Here is a 27,406-nt window from a genome sequence, read left to right as displayed (position 1 = left end):
CACTGTAGCACTTAGAAATTAACCATCAATGAGAAGGTTATGGTAGGTTCACTAATAACAAGTTCGGTGTAAATTTTGGGTACTGTGATGTACGTGATATACGTAAGATAGCAAAAAGTCCTAAAAAATATTGCAACTTTTGAGCATCAGGTAAGTTGTAATTTATTTGATTTTTTTGAAATGTTCACCCCGAACTGAATTTTTTTGTGCGTAGATTCTAAGTTCGAGAATTACTGCTACTTTTGCTGCTGATTCGTTTATTAATATCTGGATTAAATGTTTTACATTTAAAAAACAATTAGCAAAAAAAAATATTGTGTTAAATAAGGCATTGTGATATGCAGGAGTGGCATATGCTATTCAACAAGTTAGTTTTCCACGTCAATTATTTTGATAAGAACAAAAAAAAATCTTTTTCATGTAGGATTCTTACAAACAAATTTCTCTTAAGTAGATAATAAATTTTGAGCAGAAATTAATTCTGTTTTGAGGTTTCTTCTCATTTAGGACTACCTGTTGTGGCCTTATAGTCGTTCTTTTTGATTATTATTATCAAAAATGCATCAATCTTCAAAATTAGAATTAAATTTTTATAGTTCCATGTAATAAGTAAAAAAATGCGAGCTTAGAACTGAGGAAAATGTAATAGTTATATAAATAATAGTACTTTTTTTTTAGAACTTTTCAATACGTAATAATCTACGAATCAAGTATCATTAATTTACCTATTTCTACATTTAAAAAATCGAATGCTCAATCTGTAATTCTAATTTTTCAATAAATTTAGCATTAAATAGAAAATAACATCTTACGACATTCAAGTGATCATAATTTTCTGTTGCAAGTGATTGCAACAGTTTCATTTCTTTGTTCCGCTTCATTTATCAAACTACTTGTGCAGGTGAAAGCTATTGATTATAGCATTTTTTATATAAATAAAAAAAAATGTTAACAGAAAGTTCATTGCGGGCTGATTTCGCATCAGTTGTCCATTGAATATGAGGTTGAATTCTGTTTTTGTGATCTTCACATTGGGCATCTTCTCGTCATCTGCTTGGGATTCAGAAGATCTTGAAGTATTTGATGTGGTAGAAGAAGTTGGTGAAAATTTTTATTCATTACTCGGTGTACCACAGGTAATTCCTTTAAATTTCGTTAATACTTTATAATTTACTAAATGAAAAATAAACCTCTTATTTTTTTGAAATTTCCTGTTCTGTTAAAAAATAAAAAGGATGCCTCAGCTTCAGAAATTAAGAAGGCCTTCAGGAAACTTTCTTTGACAGTTCATCCAGATAAAAATAGTGCCCCGGATGCGGAAATTAAGTTTAGACAGGTATTGTTTTAAAAGTTTTATTTGCCTTTTTTAATGTCACTCTTAAAAAATAATTGTAATATTTGGTAATGGCTCCTCTTATGTAATGAAAAATTACTCCCGTCATTTGAAATATGTTTTATAAAATCAAAATTTTTGTGTTTTATAAAGTTTAATAATTTTTTTCACAAGTTTCGGTCATTTTCAACAGTACTTATTTTGACAAAAAAGGTTGCTTATTTTGAAAGTCAAATTTTGCACTATCGACCTTTCGTTAGAAAGTTATTAGAAACCATATTGTAACGTCAACTAGGCAATTTAGTGAATAGTTTTAACATTCATTCATAGTGATTTGAATGTTAAAAGGGCTGTCAATTTATCCAAAAAAAAATCCGGAAATGGATGTGTGCCCTGAAGCCGATAGTGCATAATTTCGAATTTGAATGAATGAATTTTTCACTTTTCTGTGATTTTTTTTACTATCTGTACAAAAATCTAGATAGTTTTAGTAATAAATAAATGTTTTACTTTGGAATGGAACTTTAAAAAAATGCGTGTGTCAGAACATCGAGAATTGTCGGAAGAGAGAGTTTAATTTTCTAATAATTCTATTTTGAAAAATATATTTCAGTTAGCCTCTGTGTACGATATACTTAAGGATGGAAATAAAAGGGCGAAATATAATGATGTACTGGAGCATGGTCTGCCCAACTGGAAACAGGCTGTCTATTATTATCGACGAGTGCGAAAAATGGGTCTGGTAGAAATGGCAGCTATATTATTTATTATTATTACAATTGGCCAGTATTTAGTGGCATGGGCAGCATATTTTGAGAAGAAATATACAATTGTAAGTAAATTATGTGCTTTTTAAAAATTGTTTTAGAGTCATAAAAAAAAGATTATTAATTCTTTTTTTTTTTGTTGCTGTTATTTTAGGAAGAATTTGTTAGCATTAAAAGTAAAAAACTACAAAAACTTCAAAAAAAGGGTAAAATTGATAAGGAAACGTTCAATGTACTTCCCGAACTAGTGGCAGGGCTTCCAAAACCAAGGTAATTCTTATTGATATGTGAAAGATTAGTTTCCTTTTAGTCAAGAAGAAAATCTGTTTCTACCATATGATTGACTACCTGGGTGGAAAGTACTTTTTGTGTATCAAGAACTTATTTTCCGCATTTCTATTGACGTAATGTTTAAAATGAAGAGATTATTGTTATATTTACACTAATTTATTTATTTGTAGGGTATTGTTAACCTTTTTTTGGTAGGAAAAGAGATAATTGCCAATTTCAGTCGATATTTTTTTTGTTTTGTTTTGCCAAGCTTTCTACCTAAAAACTAGATCATCTTCAGGGTTTAGGCTTAACAATTATAAATTTTTTTACATTGTTAACATGAAAAGTTAGTGAGTCTTCTGTCCTGGCGGTAAAGTAGTACCTAAATTGGGTACCTAAACAAGAAAGATCTAAAGATGAAACTCGATTTTTTTGAGTATTACTTTCATTTGGCTGGTTCTGTGGAAAAATTTCTTGTAGAATGTTACAGAAAACCAAAAATATCAAAGTGTCTACATTCAAATTTCAATTTTGCGTTTTTGAATTGTGCTGACACATTGAATAATCACACACACACGGCAAAGTTGTACTCAGGGTTCTCAAAATATGTATTTCTCTTGGAAAATTAAAAAACTATGAAATATGTCTTAAGATTAAAAAGTGTTGAATTTACGATTTCTTGAGTCCTTAAAATTTTTTTTTCTGACGAAACAAGCTTTGTATTTTTATTTTAGTGTTTCATGCACCCTACCATGTCAGATTGTCAGATTAACATGGTTCATGATATTCGAAGCACCACCTTTAACATACAGATGGATGAAACATTGCTACGAGGAGAGGCAAAGGCGTAAAAAAGAAGAAGCCCTGAAACTGTTAGTTTTTTTTCTTTTATTTATGTATTTATTTAATTAACATTTCTTTTTTACAAATTACAATTTTAATAACTCTTCAATTGTTTTTAGTGAAGAACCACCTGAAGAGGAGGTAATCACCCACCGTGAACGGGGTCCGCGTAGGAGAAAAGTTTTTACAGTGCCTGAATTACAAGAGGATAACAAAGCTAAAGAAGCGGATACACCTAAAAAGTCAAAAGAAAAAAAGCCGGCCGATGAAGATGAGCCCAATTATACGGTTGGTGGTCTTTGGACTGATGATGACTTTGTAGATCTGTTGAGGCTTACTAAAAAGTTTCCAGCTGGCACTCCTGAAAGGTAATTGGATATTTTCGTTTATTTAAGACGTAAGTAAGGTGGCGATTTTTTTTTTTTTTAATTCGGCATTTTATCAGACTTCCAGAGCGTTTCTTGCTGGAGTCTTAGCTATCGAGTTATGAAATTCTTTTGAATTTAGGAACTATCTAATGAGAGAGAGTTATGAGTTTTGTTTGTAATGAGATAAAGAAAATCTATATGTTATTACATCAGGAATTATAGAAAAAGAAATCGTGTAAATTCGCACTATACTGCTTATTTGTTAATAACTTTACAAATTATAAAATAATGATCCATTAAATTATTGTATTAATTATAAAAATAGTATTATTAGTATAAAACTGATACAAAAATATCGCTGCATACGTAAGGGAGGCACGACAGCTGATTGCGAAAGTGAAGGAAGGTAGCAATTCAGAAAGTTATGTTACTACTGTACTAATGTGCGTACTTATAGCTGACGGAACACTTTCTGTTATGTATGTAGCTACCTAAGTATTCAGTTTGTTTATGTAGTGAGGTTATTAAAAAAAAAAAGTTCTATTTGTTTCCCTAATGCAGGTATTCTTGTTTTAATTTAAGATGGGAACGAATTGGCGCTGCCATGAAGAGACCATCGAATGAAGTGGCACACATGGCCCATCGGATAAAGGATGAAGGTTTTAAACCTATAATACAACAGGTAAACAGTTTTATTTGAATTTTACGGATTTAATTTTTGTTTATCCAATCAGAAAGCCTACAATTGGATGTTCGACTTCAGAATATTTAGTGATTTTGCCATTTTTCGCAAATTTTCAGAAAAATAGCTTCTACGATTTTCTTTAAGCGTCGAATTTTTTAATTCGAAAGAATAATTAAAGGTTTGTACTTGAGATATAGGACATTGTACTCTATAAGTGAACGTTAGTTAAAATTTCAGTGTTAATGATTAATTAAACGGCAGAGCACGGTTAAAAAATTCACAATTTATCATCTTTTAAAATAATTATTTGTTTTTCATATCATTTATTAAACATTTACTGATACAGACGGAAGAAAATGAAGTTAAAGAAGAAGAACCTAAAAAAGTAAAAACTAAAGGCGGTAAAGTTGGCGAAGAAGGTGATGAGAGTACTTGGACACAAGTTCAACAGAAAGCTTTTGAACAAGCTTTAGCCACATATCCAAAAGGATCGGCCTCGGATAGATGGGAAAAAATTGCAAAATGTGTTCCTGGTAAGACAAAGGTAAGAAGAAAACGATAGTTTCTGCTTTTATTTAATCGATTCTCATTTCATTTTCTCTTTTTGAATGATATTTCTTATGTTTCCTTAAAGTTAATAAGTGATTAAATTCCTATATCTTTTTAACAATTCGAGATCTTATTTCTAATCATCTTTTTTATCGTTGAAATCTTTATCATCTTTTTCGTAGGTAACCTCATATCGATTATGCGCTCATTTAAAAAAATTGTTGCTTTTAAATTGTCGAAGTATACATCGTGATTTCTTAGTTACTTATGTCTGACATTGTAGGGTTAAGTTCGGAGATTTAGGGTTACTCAAAGTGCTTAACTTTGCATATTTTCCGAGACTTATACTTTATAATATCCAATGTAATCAAAAATATGAATATATGTACATAGCTGCCAAAATTGCTAAAAACCTAAACATTTATAAACATCTACTAAAGATGAAATGATAAAAACAGATTATGTGAAACCTTCCTCTCTAATGAACCGTCCGACAGAGTTGGGCAAAACTTCAATCACGACTAACGACTAATCTCATGACTAAATTAGTCACAGACCGATTACGACTAACGACTAAAGGTTAGTCTTAGTCGTGGAATATATCACGACTAAAGATTAATTCAGATTAGTCACCATATGATTGACGACTAATTGAGATTAGTCGTCCTAAAATTGGTGACTAATTCAGATTAGTCGTGACGTCAGCCACGACTAAATAACATTAGTCGTCCAAAAATAGGTGACTAATTTCATTAGTCGCGTCATTGAGCGACGACTAATTTAGTCGTTAATTGTTTCTTTTAGTTGTTTAAGTTAATCGTTAGCCTTAGTCGTGAATTATTCATTTATTTATTCTTGTTTACGACTCACAAGACTTATTTAGGACCACCTTACACTCACATTTCACCATGTTTACGACTCACAACTTATTTTGGACCACCTTACACTCACATTTAACCATGTTTACTACTCACAAGACTTATTTAGGACCATCTTACACTCACATTTAACCATGTTTACTACTCACAAGACTTATTTAGGACCACTTTACACTCACATTTAACCATGTTTACGACTCACAAGACTTATTTTGGACCACATTATTCTCACATTTAACCATGTTTACGACTCACAAGACTTATTTAGGACCACATTATTCTCTCATTTAACAATGTTTACGACTCACAAGACTTATACTGGTCCTCCTCACAGACACATTTATCCATTGTTTACGGCCCACATGACATTTAGGACCTCCTGTTTAACTGTTTTTGTGTATCTTTAGACTTTTGTAGAACTGCTTTACATTCACCATCAACTTATTTTTTACTGCCTCCCATGTATTTGTCAATTTTTTTTCGTTTGTCAATCTATCTACACAGATGTAAGAACAGGATAGTGAGCTATAAGAAACTCCTAGGAAAAGGAAATCCAAGGGCCAGCAGCTGCATTCGTACCCGGGACTTCCGCAAGGGAATCTAATACGCTAATCGCAACGCTATTCCTTCCCTCATGCATGTTTATTGTTTACAAAACCGGATTCGGACATTCATCAATTATTATAGAACGTAGTTCAGATTGTTGTAGGTTATAAAGAAATCTAGCATTTCCCAATTATTAATCTGAAGTTGAACTATTTACCAAAATTAGTTTAAAGGGAATAAATAAATGTAAGATTGGAAAACAATTAATGTTTAAGGGTGAAAGTGTCTTATTTCTTTTTTCTTCATCTTTAATGTAAAATAAATGTACACACACAAACAAAAACGTATAACAATACACAAAAACTCACTCACCAATATATCTTGCCAGTGTGTTGCTCTTGTGGTCAAGAGCATGGCTTTGTAAGTGAGAGATCCCCAGTTCGAATCTCGCGTATGCAGTCATTCATAATTCTTAATACGTTTTAATAAAATGTAGTCATACGCGGGATTCGAACTGGGGATCTTCCAATTTACAAAGCCACGCTCATGTCCACCAGACCAACACCCGCCCATCCTTGGCAAGATATTCTTATCGTAATCATAGGTTGTAGAAGTCTTGCATACGGGGTACATTAACATGTTGTAATGGTTGCTTTTATTTAATGATAAAACAAGTTTATCCTAATTCACCCATAACCATTAGATTACACTACATTTTTTTAAATCTTCAATTATTATTATTTTTGTTCTTTGCATCACAAATAACATTTTTTGCAGTCAGAGAACCTCCCAAAACGTGTATTTCTGATGGAAAATTAATATTGAAAACCGATCATGAATTGATAATTTTGTAACTTTGATCTTAAATAACTCGACAAATATTAAGGATATCGATAAGGAATTAACATCATTTTTCATAATTTTTTATGTAGTTTTCATAATCATTGCCAGTGGTCCTCACGTAACCCCAATAAATTTTTTGACCGTAACCCAGCAAAAAATGAAGATACAGCATCAGGGGTGAAAAATTTGAAAACTAGACGAAAAAAAATAGTTTATTTAATGGGTTTTCCGGATTTCCGCTTTCATAAAAAGTTATTAGCGATTGGTGCGTTTTAAATGGATCACCCGGTATATTTTTATGTAAATATACAAATATATATACATAGTTTGTGTGTATATTCTTGGAGTATATTAATAGGGCAAATATAAAAAGTAAGCTATGTGCATAATAAGTAAAGCAATGAGTAGGCGATAGATAGAGACAAAAAGAAAAGAAGGAAAAGATACATGTGACGCGGTGAAAAATAAGATAAACGTAAATGTCAAGTGGTTCTACATATGTCTACTGAGTCACCAACATGGTTGAATGTGAGTGTAAGGAGGACCTATATAAGTATTGTGAGTCGTAAACATGGTTAAATGTGAGTGTAAAGTGGTCCTATACAAGTCTTGTGAGACCCCAACATGGCTAAATGTGAGTATAAGATGGTGCTACATAAGTCTTGTGAGTTGTCAACATGGTTAAATGTGAGTGTAAAGTGGTCCTATAAAAGTCTTGTGAGTTGTCAACATGGTTAAATGTGAGTGTAAAGTGGTCCCAAATAAGTCTTGTGAGTCGTAAACATGGTTAAATGTGAGGATAAGTTGGTCCTATATAAGTCTTGTGAGTTGTCAACATGGTTAAATGTGAGTGTAAAGTGGTACTAAATAAGTCTTGTGAAACCCCAACATGGCTAAATGTGAGTATAAGATGGTGCTATATAAGTCTTGTGAGTTGTCAACATGGTTAAATGTGAGTGTAAAGTGGTCCTATAAAAGTCTTGTGAGTCGTAAACATGGCTAAATGTGAGGATAAGTTGGTCCTATATAAGTATTGTGAGTTGTCAACATGGTTAAATGTGAGTGTAAAGTGGTCCTAAATAAGTCTTGTGAGTCGTAAACATGGTTAAATGTGAGGATAAGTTGGTCCTATATAAGTCTTGTGAGTTGTCAACATGGTTAAATGTGAGTGTAAAGTGGTCCTAAATAAGTCTTGTGAAACCCCAACATGGCTAAATGTGAGTATAAGATGGTGCTATATAAGTATTGTGAGTTGTCAACATGGTTAAATGTGAGTGTAAAGTGGTCCTAAATAAGTCTTGTGAGTCGTAAACATGGTTAAATGTGAGTGTAAAGTGGTCCTAAATAAGTCTTGTGAGTCGTAAACATGGTTAAATGTGAGGATAAGTTGGTCCTATATAAGTCTTGTGAGTTGTCAACATGGTTAAATGTGAGTGTAAAGTGGTCCTAAATAAGTCTTGTGAAACCCCAACATGGCTAAATGTGAGTATAAGATGGTGCTATATAAGTATTGTGAGTTGTCAACATGGTTAAATGTGAGTGTAAAGTGGTCCTATAAAAGTCTTGTGAGTCGTAAACATGGTTATGTGAGTGCAAAGTGGTCCCATATAGGTCTAGTGAGTTGTGATGTGGTGGTTTAACTTTAAAGTGCTTGCATTCTTAAATTCCACAAATTTCAGATTATTGTATGTATAAGTGCATAGATAATATGCATTCAGCAAGAGTAATCATGGCGATGACTAAGACTAATGGTTTGTGATTGAAAAAATTAGTCACGACTAATTCGCGACTAATATTAATCATGATTATTTTATTTAGTCGCGCTTACGACTAATTTTAATCATGATTAAATGTGACCACGATTGAATTAGTCATGACTAATTAGTCGCGACTAAATTTTTAATCACATTTTTAGTCACGACTAAAAATATTAGTCACGACTAAAAATTTTGCCCAACTCTGCCGTCCGAATTATTTGCACGTAAAAATAACTATTTTTCTGCAACCATGTGGGAATGTTCTCATTACTCAATTAAAATCAGCTGTGTAGTGCCCAACTTTACCTCACTAGTGGGGAAAAATTCCCATTAGTGTCACTTTCCTCAGTAGTGAGTGAAAAAACTATTGTGCTTCCTTGATATAAGAAGATTTGTTATTAAATATTTTTAGTAAAACTTTAATAAGCTTATTTAAATTTATTTTATCTAAATAATTAAAAAACAAATAGCCATTTAAGTTAAACAGTAAAAAAAAAACCAGCCTTTTTTTTTACATCTCAGAATAGTCCTGCCAACTTACGGCTATTTTAATATCAATTTGCAATCTTAATTGAGATTTGTACAATTTAGGAGGAATGTATGATACGATACAAAAATATTGCTGCATATGTAAAGAAGAAAAAGGATACCTCAAATACTGTAGACAAATGTAACACAACTGTAACAGCAAATGGTGAGACCACATAACATTTATAAATTTTTATTAATACAATGGTTCTTTTTTTTTCTTCTTCTTTTTTAATTACTTATTTTTCTTTAACAAACAATAGTGTGTTAAAAAAAAATTGATTATTAGCTAAAAGTAAAGAAATGATTTGAAGTAATAATAATAAGCATAAGGTACACATATGTATTGGCTTTGTACATAATAAAAACTATAGGGTACATTAAAGTATTTCGAAATTGTGATGTGCGAATTTATTAAATATTAATTATATATTATAAAAAAGTAATGATGTTAATAATTGTATTTATTTATTTATTTTGTATTCTAAATTGGCATTCTCATCGATAGGTATCGATTGTTTTTTTATACCAAAAAATGAGCGCGTTCTAAAAGTACGTATCTTTAAGATAGCTTTTAGTGAAGGTTATAAAACTTAACGAGCATCTTAAAAGTGAAGAAAAAAAGAGTTTCTATAATAGTTATTATAAAATTATGGAATCTAAATTTGATAAAGTTGGTTTAATATCCATTATTTAAGGAAGAAGGTTAGTGAATAGTGAAATCTCTACAGCTGTTATTGACCTAAAATTTCCTGCCACAGTTTCGATTACGATAATTACTTGTTTTTGGTTGTTTAAAATTACCTTTATAATGCAATGTGCCTATTAAATGAATTTTTTGTCAAATCACGAAATCGTAAGAGCACTGGTTTAAAGTATGAAGTGAAAATAAGTTAGCATTCGTTCTGCAACTAACCTTACTCTCTAGATTTACTTCTATGCCACTTCTTTCTTTCCAAGAGATAATTTGTAGTTGAAAGTGCTAAGTATTTGATCCGTTAAACATACCCAACCAGTAAAGACTCATGGAAGCATTACTTAAGTGGCAACAAAGTGCCGTATACATCTCTTTTTATTCCCAGTATATGGAAATGCATCAATTTTACATTTGATCGTATAAAACTATTAGAATTAAAGCAATCGATTTCTCTAAAAAAAGTACGTTTACTAAAGTGACCTAAACTTAATAAATTTGAAGTAAAATTTACTACGTAGACCCAATGTACTAAATCTAAAGATAGATAATATACTGGTGGACAAAATTAGCGCACCACTCAGTTTTTGTTTAGTTAAAATTAAATAAATTATTTTCCGCTTTTGTTTTGGACGTACATCACTTGTCTAAAGCGATTTAGGGAGACAAGATGTCATTCAAGAAGAGATGTACAGCAGAGAGAGAGACGATAGGTACATCCGGCACCTGGCTTTGCGAAACAGGAGAATAACGGGAAATGAGATAAAAAGTCTCATAAGGCAAGTCCGAAATGTTTCCATCTCCAGCAGGACTGTTAGAAGAAGACTTAATGAAAGTAACCTTAGAGCCAGACATCCTGCTCGTGGCCCTCTCCTTACCACAGTTCACAAAATGACCAGGCTACAGATAGCACGTGAACATGTGAATTGGACTTAAGACAACTGGAAGAGAGTTCTCTTTATAGATTGAGGTAAGAGAAGGCCTAAATTCTTCTGATGGCCATAGTTACAAATGGCTTATTTTTTCAGCCAACAATATTTTGAAAGTCCAAAATTTGCACAAATTGGAAATAATAATAAAAAAAAATAAGAGTGGTGCGTTAATTTTGTCCATCAGTGTATATAAAACAGGATAATTGCTCTTGACATAAATACAATATATATTTAAATTCAAATTTGTTTAATTCTAGATAAATTAACGACAGTGTTTTCAGATCATTACTCTTAGAAGCAAGTCGCTGAAATCATTTTAATCATCCCGAACTTTGAAAAGTCTCTGATAAAAATGGCCTCTTTTGTCTTCCAACTTAGGACTAAATTGAATAAATATAGCTACTGTTCTTAAACAATTTCTTAGGTAAAACAAAAAAAACGAGTTCTAAATTATTATAAATTAAAAGATAATACTGATTCTTCTAGAAGGTAACCAACATTTTCTTTTTGCTATTCACAAAGTTACTAGCCTTCACTAAGTAGTATACGTAAGTAGTCATTTGTTAGTTATTTCACATTGTACTTACCTTCTTCCTCTTGTAATTTAATTGTTTTCACATTCTCTATTTTCATTTTGTTCTTATTTATTTTTAAATATTTTACATCTGTTCGTAAAAAAGCTCTGTTTTGGAAAAAAATGTTTATATTTTTCACATTATTCACGTTACAAATAATCGTGGTTATTTTATTTTGTTTCTATTGCTTAAATGTTTGTAAATAAATAAGATTTATTTACGCTAGCTGTAAGGTTGTTTTCGTTTGTTTTTATTTTCTAGTAATTAAGTTAATTTAAGGTAATTAATTAAATATTGTGTAAATTTCGATTTTCTTATTTGATTGTATCAATAAATAAATGTATATATATATATATTTCTGTTTTATATATTTACCATTATTTCAAACTTTCTATTGATTTCTATAATATATACAGGCAATCAATAATGATTGTCTGGAAAAACAAAATGTACACTGTTTATTGGGCCACATAGCATTTCTTTAATGTTTATTATTACTTTAGTATTTATAGCCATATACGTATGCAATTAATTAAAGCTTGTAAATATTAAGATTCAAATAATATGTACCTTGGATACTTTTCGGTCTATTTTGAGTAGGTAATTAGAAGCTAGAGAGTTTGCGCTTACTGGATTTAGATTTTAAACCGGAAGTTTTAGGAAAATTGTAATATCCCTGGATTTGTATCAGGGGTACATAAATGTTACAGGAACTCTGAGGAATTACCTATTATTATTAATTTTTTTTAAAAAAAATAAACATTTAAATTTCTACCTGCTTTAAAAAAAAAAATCCCAAAATAAGGCTGGTAAAAAGCGTACTACTAAAAATACAATAGTTCTAAAAAATGCCGTCTAAGAGCGGTAAAAACTAAAAAGTAAGATTAGTTTTAGTAATGGCCACCAGGTAGCAGCACTTTCCAGACCTCTACACATTGTCACGAATCGTAGTTCACATATTTGCCACCTGGCAGCACTAAAACTATATTAACTGTCAACAAGATTTCACTTCAGTACGACTTGAGTAGATATAAGGCTGGAAACATAGTGGAGCGGCGATGATAGCGAAGTGCAAAGCGGCGAAAACAAACACTAGAAATAGATAGAGTTGCTCTATCTTCGCTTTGCTCGCCACTATGCGCGGTCCCATATGTTAACTTCTGTTTGATTTCGCCGCTTTGCTCTTCGCTATCATCGCCGCTTTGCTCGCCGCTCCACTATGTTTCCAGCCTAAGGGGTTGTATCGCTCGTCGCTCCAAACAATCTTGTCTAATCTAACACCTCTAACCAACAAAGTACCTTGATAATATGTCATGTACGAGTGTAATGGTTAGGGAGATGTGTTCACCTCAACGGTCGGAAGGCCGTCATTAATGAAATTAAATTTTTATTTTTCGTAATTTGTAAGGAAATATAATTAAATGTTATTTAAAAGTATATTTATTTATTTATTTAATATGGAAAATAAGGGGGTTACATGTAAGTAAAAGTGAAATTAAAATAATTCTAACGTATTTTCAATTACAAATAGCTGAAAACCTAAATAATGTTATAACGAAAAACAATTTACAATGTACTCACTTATAAATGAACAAAGATTAAAGCAATTTAAAATGTGTTAATTAATTATATTTATTTGAACAGTTAGGGAACAAAAAAAGTTGTATAATTTACTGAGTACAATTTCACAAAAAATCTATTTAGATAGCAATTGATTTTACAATAAAAGCTTTTCGACAAGAATATAAAATGTCTGTAACAATAATACTGATAGTTGTTTTATCACTGAGACTCTTCTTTTTTTTTTTCTTTTAGAGAGGGAATTTAAAACAAATAACCAATGGAAAATATAAACTATGCAGTTAAAACACTTAATACTTAAAATACTCGTTCCATTACCTTTTGAAAATGTCTTCGTCCATCTAGCAACATCATAGCCTCTGTGAGGAGGAGGGGGGAAAGATATGTTTTAGAGACTTTAAATATATTTTTTTAAACATATGTACAATTTTCATTCAAATATTATGTAAATGCAATACTATTTAACTGAAAGTTCATCTCTGATTAAAATAATTAATATTCGAGAGAAAAAAAAAAGAAATAGGGAAAATATTATACTTAGTAAAATCGAAAGAAATCGATACATTGATTTTGTTCTATATAGTGTAATCGATACCTTGAAATGGTTCGATAAAGGGTATCTCTCTTATAATCATTAAACAATTTTCGAATTATTTGTTAGAAAAATGGTAAGTTCTTGCACGATTATTTAACATTTATTTGTTCAGACTGTTTTTTTATTGAAAAAGTTACGGAAAAAAAAAGGAATTCATACATCAAAACTATAATTTTAAATGAAGATTATTACTATAGACACAATCAGAAAAACGTCACGCTATCAACATATCCTGCAATACTGAAGAACTCTATATTTTTTCAAATTTCCTGGTTATACTAAACTTTTGTTTAAAATGATTGTGGGTATTTTATTTTTAAAAATAACAATAGAAGACGATTTTGTTTCTGTTTTCACAAGTAAACATGCATAAATGCTAAAAGAAACATTTCTTATAGAGACCACTTTTAGTTACTTTTTCCATCACGGCTTCTCGTTCATTTTTCAAAGTGAATTCAATTCATATTAATAATAATTATAAGTAAATAAAAATTACTCACCTCGATAAGTTTGTGGTACCACGTTTTGCAGTACACCTTTATATTCGTATGTATAATTGAAAACATTTGTTGTAAACATCTTGTTGGTCATAATATCCAATAATTCACAGTGGACTAAAATTTGAGCATAATTCAATTCTGTATAGACGACCTGGAAATAACCAACAAACCAAAAAACAATTTTTTTTAAAAAATATACTTCTTTCACAGCTATGTACATACAAACATTGCAAACATTTGTTCATGGACTTCACATAAATCTTAAAAAACACTTGCCAACATTTATAAACAAAAAATCCCACTGACAACAATAAGTGACTGATGTAATTTTTTGTGTGCCTAACGAATATTTTGGGACAAAAATGTAGTTAAAAAAATTAATAAAAACAATTGAAAGCTGAGCAAGTTTAGGTTAAAAAATCCACTGAAAATCTGCAGAAAGATTGAAAATGATTCTTGGAACTGAATTTAATTAATTTTTGTATTCTATTATTAAACATGAACCTTTGAGAAGATTGTGTTGTAAACATTAATGAAAAATCAAAAGTACCAATACACGTTCCAATACAATAACCTCTTTAAAAGAAAACTGTGTTTCTTGACTTCGCCGACTATTTCAACATCTAGACATTCATCGAAATCAAAATATGTTTATTTAAGGATATGTGTGTAAACATAACTTTTGAAATGTATTTCATACACATTTTTATTGATTTGTAACCTTAATTGCGAGCTAAGTAAGTAGATTTGGACTAGGTCTTTTATGAAGAATTAAAACTTACAATAACGCTATATAAATTTTTTGTCAACAAACCTGTCCTTCAAATTGCACGAATGAATTGATAGATATGGGTGATTTAAAAGTAATATCACTGATATGCCTTAATGTTGGCCTTTGTTTGCTGAAATCGAAAGAAAAATATATCTTATATGTAAATTACAATCAGACCAAAATTTTCTGATATATAAAACATTAATAATGATCATTTCAGTAATAAATAAACTTAAATATGATTATGGACAAAATTGGGGCTGAAATGTTCTGGAAGCTGAAACGAATATCTTACATCAAATCAAACATACTATTTTAGCTTGGGTTTCAAAAATGGATCGAGTCTAGATCAATCTAAATTCATAGATGTAAACAGTTTCTAAATTATGCCAATTTTCCCACTAAATTACTTGCAACCTCAGCATTCAACTCTTGGATGAATACGGCCAGTTTGTCAACAAATAATTCAGTAAAATGATACTTGTGATTATATAGAACATTGATCACTGAAGATGCTCCTACAAAGAGAAAAATCTTGATAGTTTCAAACCCAGCATCTCCGTGTTGATATGAAAAAACGATAACCATTTAGCAAATCACATTCCTCTCTTGTAGATTTTTGTTTTAAATCGTGAATGATGAATTTCGTAAATAAATAAATATGCATCTAAAAATGGCATTTTATAAATTGTTCGTAACACTAAAATAAAACTACAAATTCAGGATATTAACAAATTTTCAGTCACCCATAAGTTGTTGCAATAATCCAAGATAATTCTGACGAAAGCCTCATCAATAAACCACCAAACATGGTGTTATGAGAATTTCTATCCTGAAAATAAATAAATAATAATCATATAAAATATTAACTAATACGTAAGTCTTGATGAAACATCCTTTACAAGGGTCGTTTGAAAAGTCCGTGCAAAGTCAGAGAGATAGCACCACTGGCGCGTATCGAGGTTATGTTTAGTTAGTAGCATCTCTTGGAAGAACACACACCAAGTTTCAGCCAGATCGGTCTATTTCTTTGTGTTTGGCATTCGTTTGAATCGAGGAAGTCGAGTGATTTTCAAAAAATGGACGAAAAAGAAAGGCAAAACGCCTCAGGAGACTAAAGAGAAGCTTGATAAACATTATGGTGACTCTGCACCTTCGATTAGAACAGTTTATAAGTGGTTTCAAAATTTTCGGAGTGGCCATATGGGCACAAGTGACGCTGAACGTTCTGGACGCCCTGTTGAGGTTACTACTCCAGAAATCATTGATAAAATCCATGGTATGGTGATGGATGACAGAAGAGTGAAGGTGCGTGAGATTGCTAGTGCTGTGGGCATCTCGAATGAACGGGTACATAATATTTTGCATCAACATTTGGAGATGACAAAGCTATCCGCAAGATGGGTGCCGCGATTGCTCACGCTTGACCAAAAACGAAATCGTGTGAAGTGTTGCAAGGACGGTTTGCAGCTGTTCCAGAAGAATCCGCAGGACTTTAAGCGTCGTTTCGTCACTGTGGATGAAACATGGATACATCACTACACTCCTGAGACCAAAGAACAATCTAAACAATGGGTTACCAAGGGGGAATCTGCGCCAAAAAAGGCGAAGACCGTTCCTTCGGCCGGAAAGATTATGGCGACTGTCTTTTGGGATTCGCAAGGAATAATCCTTATCGACGATCTGGAAAAGGGTAAAACTATTACAGGTGCATATTATTCATCGTTATTGGACCGTTTGAAAACCGAGCTGCAAGAAAAACGCCCACGATTGGCCCACAAAAAAGTCCTTTTCCATCACAACAACGCACCAGCTCACACCTCAGCAGTTGTGGTCGCAAAATTAATGGAAATAGGGTTCCAACTCGTTTCACATCCCCCCTATTCTCCAGACTTGGCTCCCTCGGACTACTATTTGTTCCCCAATATGAAGAAATGGCTGGCGGGAAAAAGATTTTATTCAAACGAGGAGGTGATTGCAGAAACGAATGGCTATTTTTCAGACTTGGACAAATCCTATTATTTGGAAGGGATCAACAAACTAGAGCAGCGTTGGACGAAGTGTATAAGCCTAAAAGGAGAGTATGTTGAAAAATAAAAAAGGTTTACCCCAAAGAAATTAAGTAGTTTTTATTTTTGCACGGACTTTTCAAACGACCCTCGTAAAAGCATGCCGGGAACGTGAAGCTGCACCAAAGTTCAGATTGCTAACAGATCCACAACGATGGTAGAACACTTTTGCTCAGGCTGTTGGTTGGACAACAACATTTAGATAAACAAATGGCTATAAAGAGAATATAACTTCTAATTTAGCTTAAATAAGAAATTTCTTCTTTTTTTTTGGTGTGTGCTATACAAATTCTTCATTTAAAAATCTAAAGAAAAACATTTGTTCATTGTAAGCAAGATTTTTCTTAGATCTAAGTAATTCTCGTAACAAATTTTTAAATAAATCCTCTTTCACAGCACAGCGGAAAACCAAGAGAAAATAAGTTAAGGGCTATTGAAAATTCAGTTTTGTAAAATTTCATTTAGGTTATTTATAAACTTGTTGCAAAAACCTTCCTAACAAAACAAAATAATAAATAAATAAAAATAATACCGACTTTACAGGAAAAATCTAACAATCAAGTGGCACGCCTTTAAATGTAATGGAATTTTTAAGAAAATGTTGAAAACTTGAAATAACTATAATAATAATAGAGAGGGAAGGGATTAGCTATGAGGTTAGCATACTGGACTCTCACACGGAGGTCCCGGGTTCGAATCCAGCAGCTGACCCTTAGATTTTTCTCTTCCTAGGAGCTTCTTACAGCTCCGGTGATGGACAGTGTTGTCTGTAACGAGAGAACACTGTCCGGAGGCCGGCAGTGCACTGGAAAAAGCTCCGGGCGCTAATAACCTCAGCTGTTGATGCGCCAAAAAAAAAATAAAATAAAAAAATAATAATCGCGTTTACGTTATGTTCAATGTTTTCAGGCTCATTTTTTAACAATAACTAATCCAATAGAAATTTGAAAACTTACCTCAGGATGTGGAAATATCATATTAGCCACTTTAGTAGACTCAATCCATACTGAATTGTCTGGCAATATCCTACGATTTAATGTTGGATCATTCAAATCTATAGTTTTCATGTACATTTCATGAATTATTCTCTGTTCAATTTCAGTTGGATGTGACGTTAATAAAGATTTCTTTTTACCTAAATGTCTTCTTTCCATTCTCTCTAAAAATATAGATAATTGTTATCAACTAGTTTACAATATTAATTGAAAATGTGGGTAGGTCTGCAATACTAGATAATATAGTTGATTTTATCCGTCACGCAGCAGGCATGTTCCATCATCAAAGGTATATTAACTAGTTTGGCGAACAGACTAACGTTTCAGACGTCATTACACCTGCTGACAGAATGAGGGAGGTTACACGGTGTGCATAAGTGTTATTCAAAATGTTAATTTTCGTTAAACGTTTAAAAAAATAAATAAATTGAAATAAAATTAATGAAACTAAATACTTGTTTAAGGGTTAAACTATTAATACTTAAGAGTTACTTTAAAATACATATTTTATTTTAATATAAACACAATTTCGAAAATTCAATACAAGAGAAAATAAATATACCTTTAGCTTTTGCATAAGTTTCTTCTTCATCGGCACCTTCTGGTTTCAATTTATTCACAAATGCACCAGTTGTGTTTGTTGAATTTCTAGCAACCATGATAAAATATGCTTTAGCAAACAATTTCCATTCATTAGAAATGAACGATTCAAGCCAGACACAAATTTCAAGTGAAGTTTTACCCACCCATTGTACCTGACCAGAGATTCTCATGTCGTCGGTTACCTTTAATGTAAACAAAAACAAAATAAAATAAAATACAAAAATATCTTACGAAATACGTAAGTGAAAATCTGCTGATGGGTCCACCAATATGTACGATATGCGAATAACATAGCTGATCAGATTTTGCACACAAATATTCTTCACAGTATTCCGTGCAATTGTCTCAAATGGAACTTTAGATTTACATGATAAATGGTATGTGTAGAAAATTCAATTTCCACTTATAAAGCAACTGTCATATTATATTGAAGGGGCACATTTCAGTTACCTTTACAGGGCCTCAGCCATGGCAAGATAGGGCCGGGTGTGAAGTTAAATGGAGTATTGCCACACTTCGCTGTACTGAAAGACTTCTAAATAATTAAGTTAATAGTAAATCAAAGTGTAAATCGTATCTTGTAAATCGTGGAATTAGTGCAATTTTTGCTAATTTATTTTAATGAATTTAAAGGAATGTTGTGATGCGGTGATAAAATACTCCCAATCACAAAATACATGGGCTTAACATTAAACATCGTTTCCAAAGCATTTAGTAACCACAAATTACCAAAAACTAAAACATAATTTTACAATAATTAGTCACCTTACAAGGCCAGCCTTTGAAAGTAATTTGGTTCACTGCTGCGGTCACTATCGAGTATGGAAAAAATTCGTCCGCTTTCATTTTCGGGTTATTAATATATTTTACACAAGTCCATACTAAAAAGATACACATTAATTTTACAATGTAACAATTATCTAGAATGTTTAAATTAAGAAGTTTATTTGAAGCAAAAATTAATTAATTAAAACGGACCAGCAAATATGTCCATATCTTCAAGTAGTCGTCCTTTACGAACATTCCCCATCAAAGTCATATATTTATCCTGTAATATACGATCAGTGCTCAGAGGAATTAAGGCAGTAACGAAACTGTCCTGGAATGATAAGTAAGTTCATAAACAATACTCAGATTGTAGATGACCCACCTCTAAACGATCCTTACCTCAAAAACTTATTTACCTTCATCGACCTGAAGGGCAATTCATCTTGCGTTTCTGGGAGATACTGAAGTAAATTCGACCTGTTGGGTGGCTCAGAGAATCCTTTCCGGACTCCCATGATTTCACTCAACCTTTGTTTAACTACAATTAAAAATAATTTTTTTATACTAAGCATACAATTAATTATTTATAAGAACAATACTTAAAAAAAAATTTAATTACCGTCTTTAATTGTTAGCTGAGGATCATTGATACTTTTCTGAATATAATTTTGTGAAGAAAAATGCTGTGACCTTAGAATAGTAAAATGTTTTAGTTTTTCGTTTCCAGCAAAATGAAAAGATCTTCGGGTCGTAATAAAACAAGGTGACACTCTGTAATTAATATATATATATATATATATATATTTTTTTTACTTATTGCCACCAAACACACACACAAAAAAAATTATGTTCAATACAATAATTTTGTATATTAACAAACGACAATCAGTTAACATCTTATATTGTGTTATCAGTAGCAAGAATCTCCGAACTACATTTCACAAAAAACACGGGCCAGATGAATCAAGATAACATGGTGTTCGTTTTCATCTCATTCAATATGAAAAAGTGATGACTATGTGAAGTCAATGTGTAATGAAACGGATGAACTATGTAAGAGGTACAAACGAACGGATTAATAAATTCTGATTTTTGCTATGTAAAGCCTAAAGCCGGCATTTTGTTTGAGTAAAAAGTTATTAAATACTAAGTACTTTTCAAATACATTTAGTTAGTTGATTTTGAAAAAATTTCCTTTTTATATGTTTTTTTTTAGATTGTAGATTTTAGATTTTTTAGAAACTCACCTTATTGGGTATATCTTACGCGAATACAATAAAAAGTGGTCAGCAATAAATGCAAAATTTCTTTTCATAGACATTGTAGAAAAATAAGTTAAAAAGTAGTTGTGCTAAAATCACACTAATGACTTCATTGACCTTCAACCATATTCCTACGAAGTAAAATACTGATCCGAAGACAGTTCTTATCTTTCAATAGAGAGGCGACAGATACTTCACCCGCTAACTATACATATGTAGTTGCCTTCCACATACAATATCATTGGACTTTTTTAACCGACCGAGGCTATAAATTGGTAAGGACCATCCCGACTTATTTATAAATTTGTTTTTAAAAAAAAGGCACATGGCTCAGCTGATAATTTCCAATGCCAAGAATATTAGTTAACAAGATATTAAACTTAAAATTAGTAAACAGAACAGCTTTTGTAATTAAAATTTAAAAAGTTGGATGAAACAAAATGTCCTTACCTCAATTTTTTAAAGGTTTTATGTATATTCTTTTAAAAAACAATTACTAAGGTGCCACCGCATGGGCTATAACCTAATATAACCTTCCTACATCTCAGAGTAATTGTGCCAAATGTCAACTTTCACTAGCTAGTTTTAAACTATACTTAATTATGTTAATTCTTGACAGTTTTATTTGGTTATTTTTTATTTGTTTTGCTATATCTCTAGTTGGAACCACAACTTCACCATGGTACGAAGATCTTCCCGCTGTAGCTATGGATTATAAAGTTCATGTTGATCCCGGTAAGGAAGATTGTTATTATCAATATGTTAACCCAGGCGCTACATTTTATGCCAGTTTTCAGGTAAGTCAATCTATAAATATATATGGTTTCTAGATGATCATGTTTTTCAGTTTATAACTGAAGGATCTATGACATAATTTGGGATGGTTTTTAAAAGGTATTAAGAGGCGGTGATGGGATGGCAGGATTTGCTGTACGCCATCCGAGTGGCCAGTTAGTTTTGCCATATCAGTGGAGGCCGAATGCAGAGTATCAAGATCAACAATCAACTGGAGGATACTATCACATTTGCGTTGATAACCAATTTTCCAGATTCGCTGACAAATTAATAAACATTTATATGACTGTAATCAGGTATCTAATTTACCTTTTTATTTTAAAATTTAAGTAAATTTGGCCATTTCGTCTTAAATGTAAGAGCTCAGGCCTTCATTTTACCCAGGGCCACATTCTCCTTTTTTTAAGACAGCTAAACTTTCGGAAGCAATTTATCGTACTAACATTATTGACAAGAATCTACAGTAGGTTCCACTAATAAAAATTATACTGTTTCGATAATACAACCGAAGTGCATAATTACTTACGGTTGTAGAGCCTGCCTTTCCACCGGGACCTAACTAATAAAAATTAAATAAAACGTACAATGCAAATGTTTACCTTCCTTAAAATGCAACTAACATTATATGTTACGATTGAATTACGATACCTTCACTGCTGTACACAGTTCTTAAATTCTTCATGCAGAAGTGGGTCTTTTAATTATCTCCTAATGGATAAGGGAGACATGTACCTAATGAAAAAGGTGCAGAAAAGCTCATACAGAAAGAAAAAATGCACTATCCACAGTTTCCTCAAGAACAGGACAACCAATTTTATATAACCAACAGAATGTGGAAGCTGCACAGAGTCGTCACCCATTCTCACAATCCCTTTACATTCTTCATTTATAATTTTTTCTTAAATTTATTTGAATTCAAACTTTTTTTAAAAAAGTATTAAGAAAAACAAAATTCCAGATATGATCAATGGGAAATTTACTCTAAGGAATTGGAAGAATTGAATCTTAGCGTTGAAAACTTTACTGTAAGTATATTATTTATGAAGAACACGCACAGCTTTGATTTGAATTTGTCTTTCAATTTTATTGGTGCTTTCTGTGACCTAGGTTACATTTTCTTTCTGGCGTGGGCCTCAGTTCTTGATTGCATTCTCAAAGAAAAATAAGTAAAATAAAATAGACCACCAGCACAGTAGAGGAAAATATATTTGATTTCAATAGCAAGCTTATTTTCATTTATTCTGACGAGTTACATATTTTCATACATCTTCAAAGATTAGTTAATAAGGTTAATGTACATAAATTTGATTTTCACTCATTTAGCCTCTGACACCCCACAATCCGACTGTATCTTTTAAACATGAACATTTCCCTGAAGATGGATGAAAATGCTTAACTGATTAGAATTAATGAAATAAACGCGCGTGTTGGATAAAATTATTGATAAAAGTCTGAACTTTTCGAAGTTTTCGGGTTTTTTTTTTTGCATTGTTGATTCAAAGTTAAAACAAAAATTGAATAAGTTACATCCAATCGGTTTAGGCTAGAGGAAAGTTCCTTTAGTAAATAATAAATAAATAAATAATTTGAATTAATTATAAAGAAATGATAAACCTCTTTTTCAGTGAGTTAATTTTGAAGATAGTTAAAATAAATAGGAACTGTATCAGCAAAATGTTTCTCATGATTTTGCAGTATTAGCAGATTTGATCGCATTATTCATATTTCTGCCTTTAACATAATTCTTTATTTTAATTACAGACATCCATTCAAAGTGTTGAAAGAGATATAAATCAAATGTTACAACATCAGAATCATTTTCGTGGCATGGAAACACGACATTATAACTTATTGGTCGACAATAATGCATATGTGTTGCGTTGGTCGTTAATACAAATTGTAGTCATTGTTTCGACTACCATAATGCAAGTATATTTTGTAAGAAAACTATTTGATGTAAAGAATACAAGACCTAGAGCCTGATTGGATCAAATGAATGAAATACTGTTAAGAATGAAATTATATCCTAATTTAGGAAGTGTGAAACAAAAAAAAAGTGTTCTAACCAAAAACTGTTACTGAATAATTTTTGCATTCTCAGCATTCCATTAAATAACCAAGGTAAGATTCTAGATAGTAAGGAGGTCTAAATAATTATTTTTTACCTAATTTGTAAATATTATTATTTATATATTTTTTTAAAAATTACTTTTTCAAATACGACTGATATGGTGTTTTTTTTTTAATTTCTCATTTTTTTTTCTAATTAATTTTCTCACGGTATATTTTCTCCAATTAAGCATATCAGTAAACCTGATGTTTTGTGAATAATGAGATGATAATAATAATTGAATGTAATTCCGTGATATGATCAATAAACATACAATATAATTTTATCCCTTTATTTTATTAGTACAAAATTCCTTATCATTTTTAAGTGCTTAATAAAAGAACTTACCTGATCATTTAAATTCACTGGGCTTCCTAAGTTTTGGTAAATGTTTTCGACTTGAATGTTGTGGACTCACATTTTATATAATTTAAACGAAATATTGTATTGGCTTTCTAGGAAGAGAAAAATATTTAAGAGGGTTCATTAAATAAATAATGTCTACTTTTTTCAGGTAGGCTACTTACAGATCCATCTAGGGCAGTGGTTCTTAACCTTTTCAAAGACGCGGAACACAATTATGTATATATTTTTCTCGCGGAACACTAACATTAAAAAATTCGGCATTTAGCAAGAACTTAAAATTAATGAATAATAAAAAATCTAATGTAATTTTCAAAAAAGATATATGTATTAATTAAAATTAAAAAGGATAAATTATTGCATAGTTTTAAAAAATAAATACTGAAAATGAAATTAGTCAAATAATGAACATAAAAGTACGTTGCTACAAATAACAAATGTTGTAAAAGACTATGACTTAAAAAGATAGGCCAGCTTTGCTAAAATTTAAAGAAAATTCAAATTTAAAAAAAAGGAACGATTTTTTTGTTTTCGTATCTTTCCTAAGTTTTTAATTTTCAATACATTTAAAATTGAAATTTCGCGGAACACTTGGGCCATATTCGCGGAACATCGGTTAAGAACCACTGATCTAGGGCGTTATTATGACCTAAGCAAGGAATGAACACAGAATTTTTTTCATTAGTGTTTTTAAGACGATTACAAGAAAGTAGGGATTTTACGTTGCAAAGCCATATTTTTATAGCTTTTACTCTTTTTTTTTGGAGAAGTCATGTCCAAGTACGCAATAAATAAATCCTAGAGTAAACTGGGGAACCCGATTCAACTTGTATCAGTTATGGCCTATACCATTTTAACTGACACTCGGCTCCATTTTACTCCAAAAAAACAACCTCTTATTTATAAAATATCTGACTATCTGACTTTTTGTTTTTGTCTTTCTTTTCTTTCACCAAATACGAATAGACCATTAATAATAAGAAAAAAGTAGTCTTTCCATTTAACATCACTGATCCCCAAAGTAGTCTTACGAGGTCTGTAAATTAAGTAATGAGACCGATTTTTTTTATTCAAAAAGAATTACCAATTCTATATTGTCACCTTTTAAATAACTTCCTTCTGAAGCCACACAGCGCTGAAGACGTTTCTTCCACTCCTCATAGCAGTGCTCGAGCTCCGATTTGAATGTTTTCGACTGTCCCAAAATGAGTTCCACCTTGAGGTGATTTTTCCATCTTCAGGAAGAGAAAAAAAAGTCACAAAGACTCAAAGTCAGGCGAATAAGGAGGAGGCTGTGGAGCCACAGGAATGTTTTTACTGGGGCCAAAAACACTGGTTTATTGAAATTGCTGTGTGACAAGGAGCATTATCGTGATGAGGCAAACACCCCACTGATGTTTGGTCTCCACACGAATGGACCCTTTTTCAGAAGTTTTTCAAGAACCTCTCGGGTAAAAGTGTTAATTTACTTAATTTACAAGACCTCGTTTCTTACCATTCATCACACACTGGATCTTTGTAGAAAAAGGAGTTAACAGAAAGGAAAAAAAATACAAAATAAATTAAAAATTATGTAAAATATTTTTTGACATTAATAACATGATAAATTTTTCCATTATTCGTTCAAAAAACAAAAACAAAATGTAATTATTTACAAAAATATTTATATTGAAATTTGTATTTTAAAATATATAATAATTTTTTATATCACAATAAAAAAAATGGAATTGTTTTTTGTTTTGTTATTCGAATATTAAATTTTACATTTTAACAATATTTACACAATAAAAAAAGAAGAAGGAAAACATAATCTCACTGTGGATTTATTTTTTATAAATAAATTCTAAATAATTCATTTAAAAAAAATTTCCTTTGGCTAATTAATTTGGCGGAAATATGGTCCCCCAAAAAATTTAAATTTAGCTGAGTTTACGGGGAGCGGGGGAAAAGGAAGTATAAATACGTAATATGTATGTAAGATATTTAATTTTAATTTCCACCCCCGTCTTTCTGCGCATGCTCGTAGCTTCGAGTGGGTAGGAAAAAAAGGGCAGGTTAGGATTGAAAAGAGTGAAGTGAATTATCGGCTTTGAGCGTCGTTTCTCTTTTCTTTTTCAGGTATTGAAGAATAGTTAAATAATTATGTATTGAAAATTAATGTTTTAAGAATGTTGTTAATGCCAAATAAATCTCTTTTCTTTTTTCAGAGAAACTCAGTCTAGTTGTAATTCAACACGCATTATAAAACGACACTCAAAGCCGATAATTCACTTCACTCTTTTCAATCCTAACCTGCCCTTTTTTTCCTACCCACTCGAAGCTACGAGCATGCGCAGAAAGACGGGAGTGGAAATTAAAATTAAATATCTTACATGTATGAAAAAAAAAATTTAACAATTTAAATTTAAGGAAAAACATAAATTTAGGATCCAGCTTTGTTCATCTGTTGCTGTTGAATAAATGTACTGGATAATTCTAAGAATCTATGCCTCTGTTTTAGATTTCTAGCACGTACATGAGCCGAAGCGATTTCTACTGTATGATTACCGGGAAACCATCCTTTAACACCGTCACGAATTCTTTCGCCATAATACCAACCTGGATTGTTATGGAAAAAAAAAGTAAAATAAAAATCAACATAATTGAACGACTTTTTTTCAAACTAATCATATGAAATCAATTCTTATAAAGGAATCAACCCATAATTAAGAAAAATGTCCGTATTCAGATTTTCTGAGTGAAGATATGCCAGAGTGCCGAAGAAACAAATTAAAAATGAAGTTAACTTAAACTGGACACATGATTTAAAAAAAAAATAAACAAAAACAAAATGCACCCAGCAAAATTGGTTTTTGCTATAAATGAAATAAAGACCCAAAATGAACGACTAAAAAATTAGTGAACGCTTAAAGAATAAATAAATTATCTAAAAAAAAAAAAAATTCACCGAAATAATTGAGCTAAAAAACATGAAGGAAATTAGCTTACCATCGCTCAGTTTTCTTAATACATTGACTACATCGCCTTGTTGTAGAGGAAGTTCATCAGGTTGAGTACTGGCATAGCTGTGCATGGCGGATACTTGTGGACAGTCCCATACTTCGTACAATCGTTCATCTGGATTTGACGAGGATATCGGTGTGAAAGGTTGTAACCAACGTTCACGAGAACTTTCACTGCCACATCCTAATACCTAATAAAAATAAATATTATTAATCATATAAATCAAACATGTAATATTTAAGGTTCAACAACCAATTAGATGTCGTGGACGAGGGTGCCAGTACATACTTAACAGATTTTCTTAACTAAATGCAGGATTCGAACCCTTACAGATCCATGCTTCATAACACTAACATGCGTCCTTTATTTTTAATTAAATAATGGAGAAAAAAAATGGATTGTCTATATTAAAGTTATAT

General features: G+C 31.3%; 4 protein-coding genes across 9 annotated transcripts in view; 2 read left to right on the top strand and 2 right to left on the bottom strand.

The window, feature by feature from the left end:
• Nucleotides 1–10: 10 nt before the first annotated feature.
• On the top strand, nt 11–11,412 carry LOC141446529 (uncharacterized protein F54F2.9-like). The gene is made up of 10 exons (XM_074113077.1): nt 11–150; nt 956–1,136; nt 1,235–1,336; nt 1,947–2,165; nt 2,255–2,370; nt 3,108–3,245; nt 3,336–3,584; nt 4,167–4,266; nt 4,616–4,813; nt 9,434–11,412. Exons 2-10 carry the CDS (start codon nt 999–1,001, stop codon nt 9,548–9,550), a joined length of 1,377 nt encoding a protein of 458 aa, XP_073969178.1. The 5' UTR covers nt 11–150; nt 956–998; the 3' UTR covers nt 9,551–11,412.
• Nucleotides 11,413–13,345: 1,933 nt separating this feature from the next.
• Nucleotides 13,346–21,243, bottom strand: LOC141446527 (acyl-coenzyme A thioesterase 9, mitochondrial-like). 4 transcript variants are annotated; one of them, XM_074113075.1, is made up of 11 exons: nt 21,167–21,243; nt 20,074–20,225; nt 19,871–19,992; nt 19,665–19,785; nt 19,452–19,567; nt 18,646–18,868; nt 18,045–18,247; nt 15,766–15,851; nt 15,062–15,149; nt 14,248–14,398; nt 13,346–13,511 (listed from the first exon to the last, which is right to left on the bottom strand). In XM_074113075.1, exons 3-11 carry the CDS (start codon nt 19,967–19,969, stop codon nt 13,450–13,452), a joined length of 1,149 nt encoding a protein of 382 aa, XP_073969176.1. In that variant the 5' UTR covers nt 19,970–19,992; nt 20,074–20,225; nt 21,167–21,243; the 3' UTR covers nt 13,346–13,449. The 4 variants fall into 4 exon arrangements, with proteins under 4 accessions (XP_073969176.1, XP_073969174.1, XP_073969175.1 ...); XM_074113073.1 differs by lacking the exon at nt 21,167–21,243 and adding an exon at nt 20,702–21,040; XM_074113074.1 differs by lacking the exons at nt 15,062–15,149; nt 15,766–15,851; nt 21,167–21,243 and adding an exon at nt 20,702–21,041.
• On the top strand, nt 21,232–23,907 carry loj (p24 family member logjam). The gene is made up of 4 exons (XM_074113080.1): nt 21,232–21,513; nt 21,611–21,807; nt 22,470–22,536; nt 23,273–23,907. Exons 1-4 carry the CDS (start codon nt 21,319–21,321, stop codon nt 23,492–23,494), a joined length of 681 nt encoding a protein of 226 aa, XP_073969181.1. The 5' UTR covers nt 21,232–21,318; the 3' UTR covers nt 23,495–23,907.
• Nucleotides 23,908–25,546: 1,639 nt separating this feature from the next.
• The window catches only part of LOC141446524 (uncharacterized), a 140,337-nt gene continuing 138,477 nt past the window's right edge, over nt 25,547–27,406 (bottom strand). For all 3 annotated transcript variants that reach the window (XM_074113062.1, XM_074113064.1, XM_074113063.1), the window contains 2 exons: nt 26,973–27,177; nt 25,547–26,582 (listed from right to left, as the gene is read on the bottom strand). In XM_074113062.1, the coding sequence (XP_073969163.1) occupies nt 26,407–26,582; nt 26,973–27,177 (381 nt within the window). In that variant the 3' untranslated portion in view covers nt 25,547–26,406. The remainder of the gene's footprint in view (nt 26,583–26,972; nt 27,178–27,406) is intronic.

The sequence above is a fragment of the Rhodnius prolixus genome, unplaced genomic scaffold, assembly GCF_049639745.1.
Source record: "Rhodnius prolixus isolate KJV_2025 unplaced genomic scaffold, Rpr scaffold_7, whole genome shotgun sequence".
Lineage (NCBI taxonomy): Eukaryota > Metazoa > Arthropoda > Insecta > Hemiptera > Reduviidae > Rhodnius > Rhodnius prolixus.
This window is presented reverse-complemented; position numbering and strand designations above follow the sequence as displayed.

Coding starts and splice junctions, on each gene's coding strand:
- loj (XM_074113080.1), top strand. CDS start 21,319: ATGTTAATTCTTGACAGTTTTATTTGGTTATTTTTTATTTGTTTTGCT. Junction 21,514..21,610: donor CATTTTATGCCAGTTTTCAG/GTAAGTCAATCT, acceptor GGTTTTTAAAAG/GTATTAAGAGGCGGTGATGG. Junction 22,537..23,272: donor TTAGCGTTGAAAACTTTACT/GTAAGTATATTA, acceptor TTTTAATTACAG/ACATCCATTCAAAGTGTTGA.
- LOC141446527 (XM_074113073.1), bottom strand. CDS start 20,775: ATGTCTATGAAAAGAAATTTTGCATTTATTGCTGACCACTTTTTATTG. Junction 20,226..20,701: donor CGTAAGATATACCCAATAAG/GTGAGTTTCTAA, acceptor TATTAATTACAG/AGTGTCACCTTGTTTTATTA. Junction 18,869..19,451: donor TCAAAGGCTGGCCTTGTAAG/GTGACTAATTAT, acceptor TTTACATTAAAG/GTAACCGACGACATGAGAAT.
- LOC141446529 (XM_074113077.1), top strand. CDS start 999: ATGAGGTTGAATTCTGTTTTTGTGATCTTCACATTGGGCATCTTCTCG. Junction 2,371..3,107: donor GCAGGGCTTCCAAAACCAAG/GTAATTCTTATT, acceptor TTTTTATTTTAG/TGTTTCATGCACCCTACCAT. Junction 3,246..3,335: donor AAAGAAGAAGCCCTGAAACT/GTTAGTTTTTTT, acceptor AATTGTTTTTAG/TGAAGAACCACCTGAAGAGG.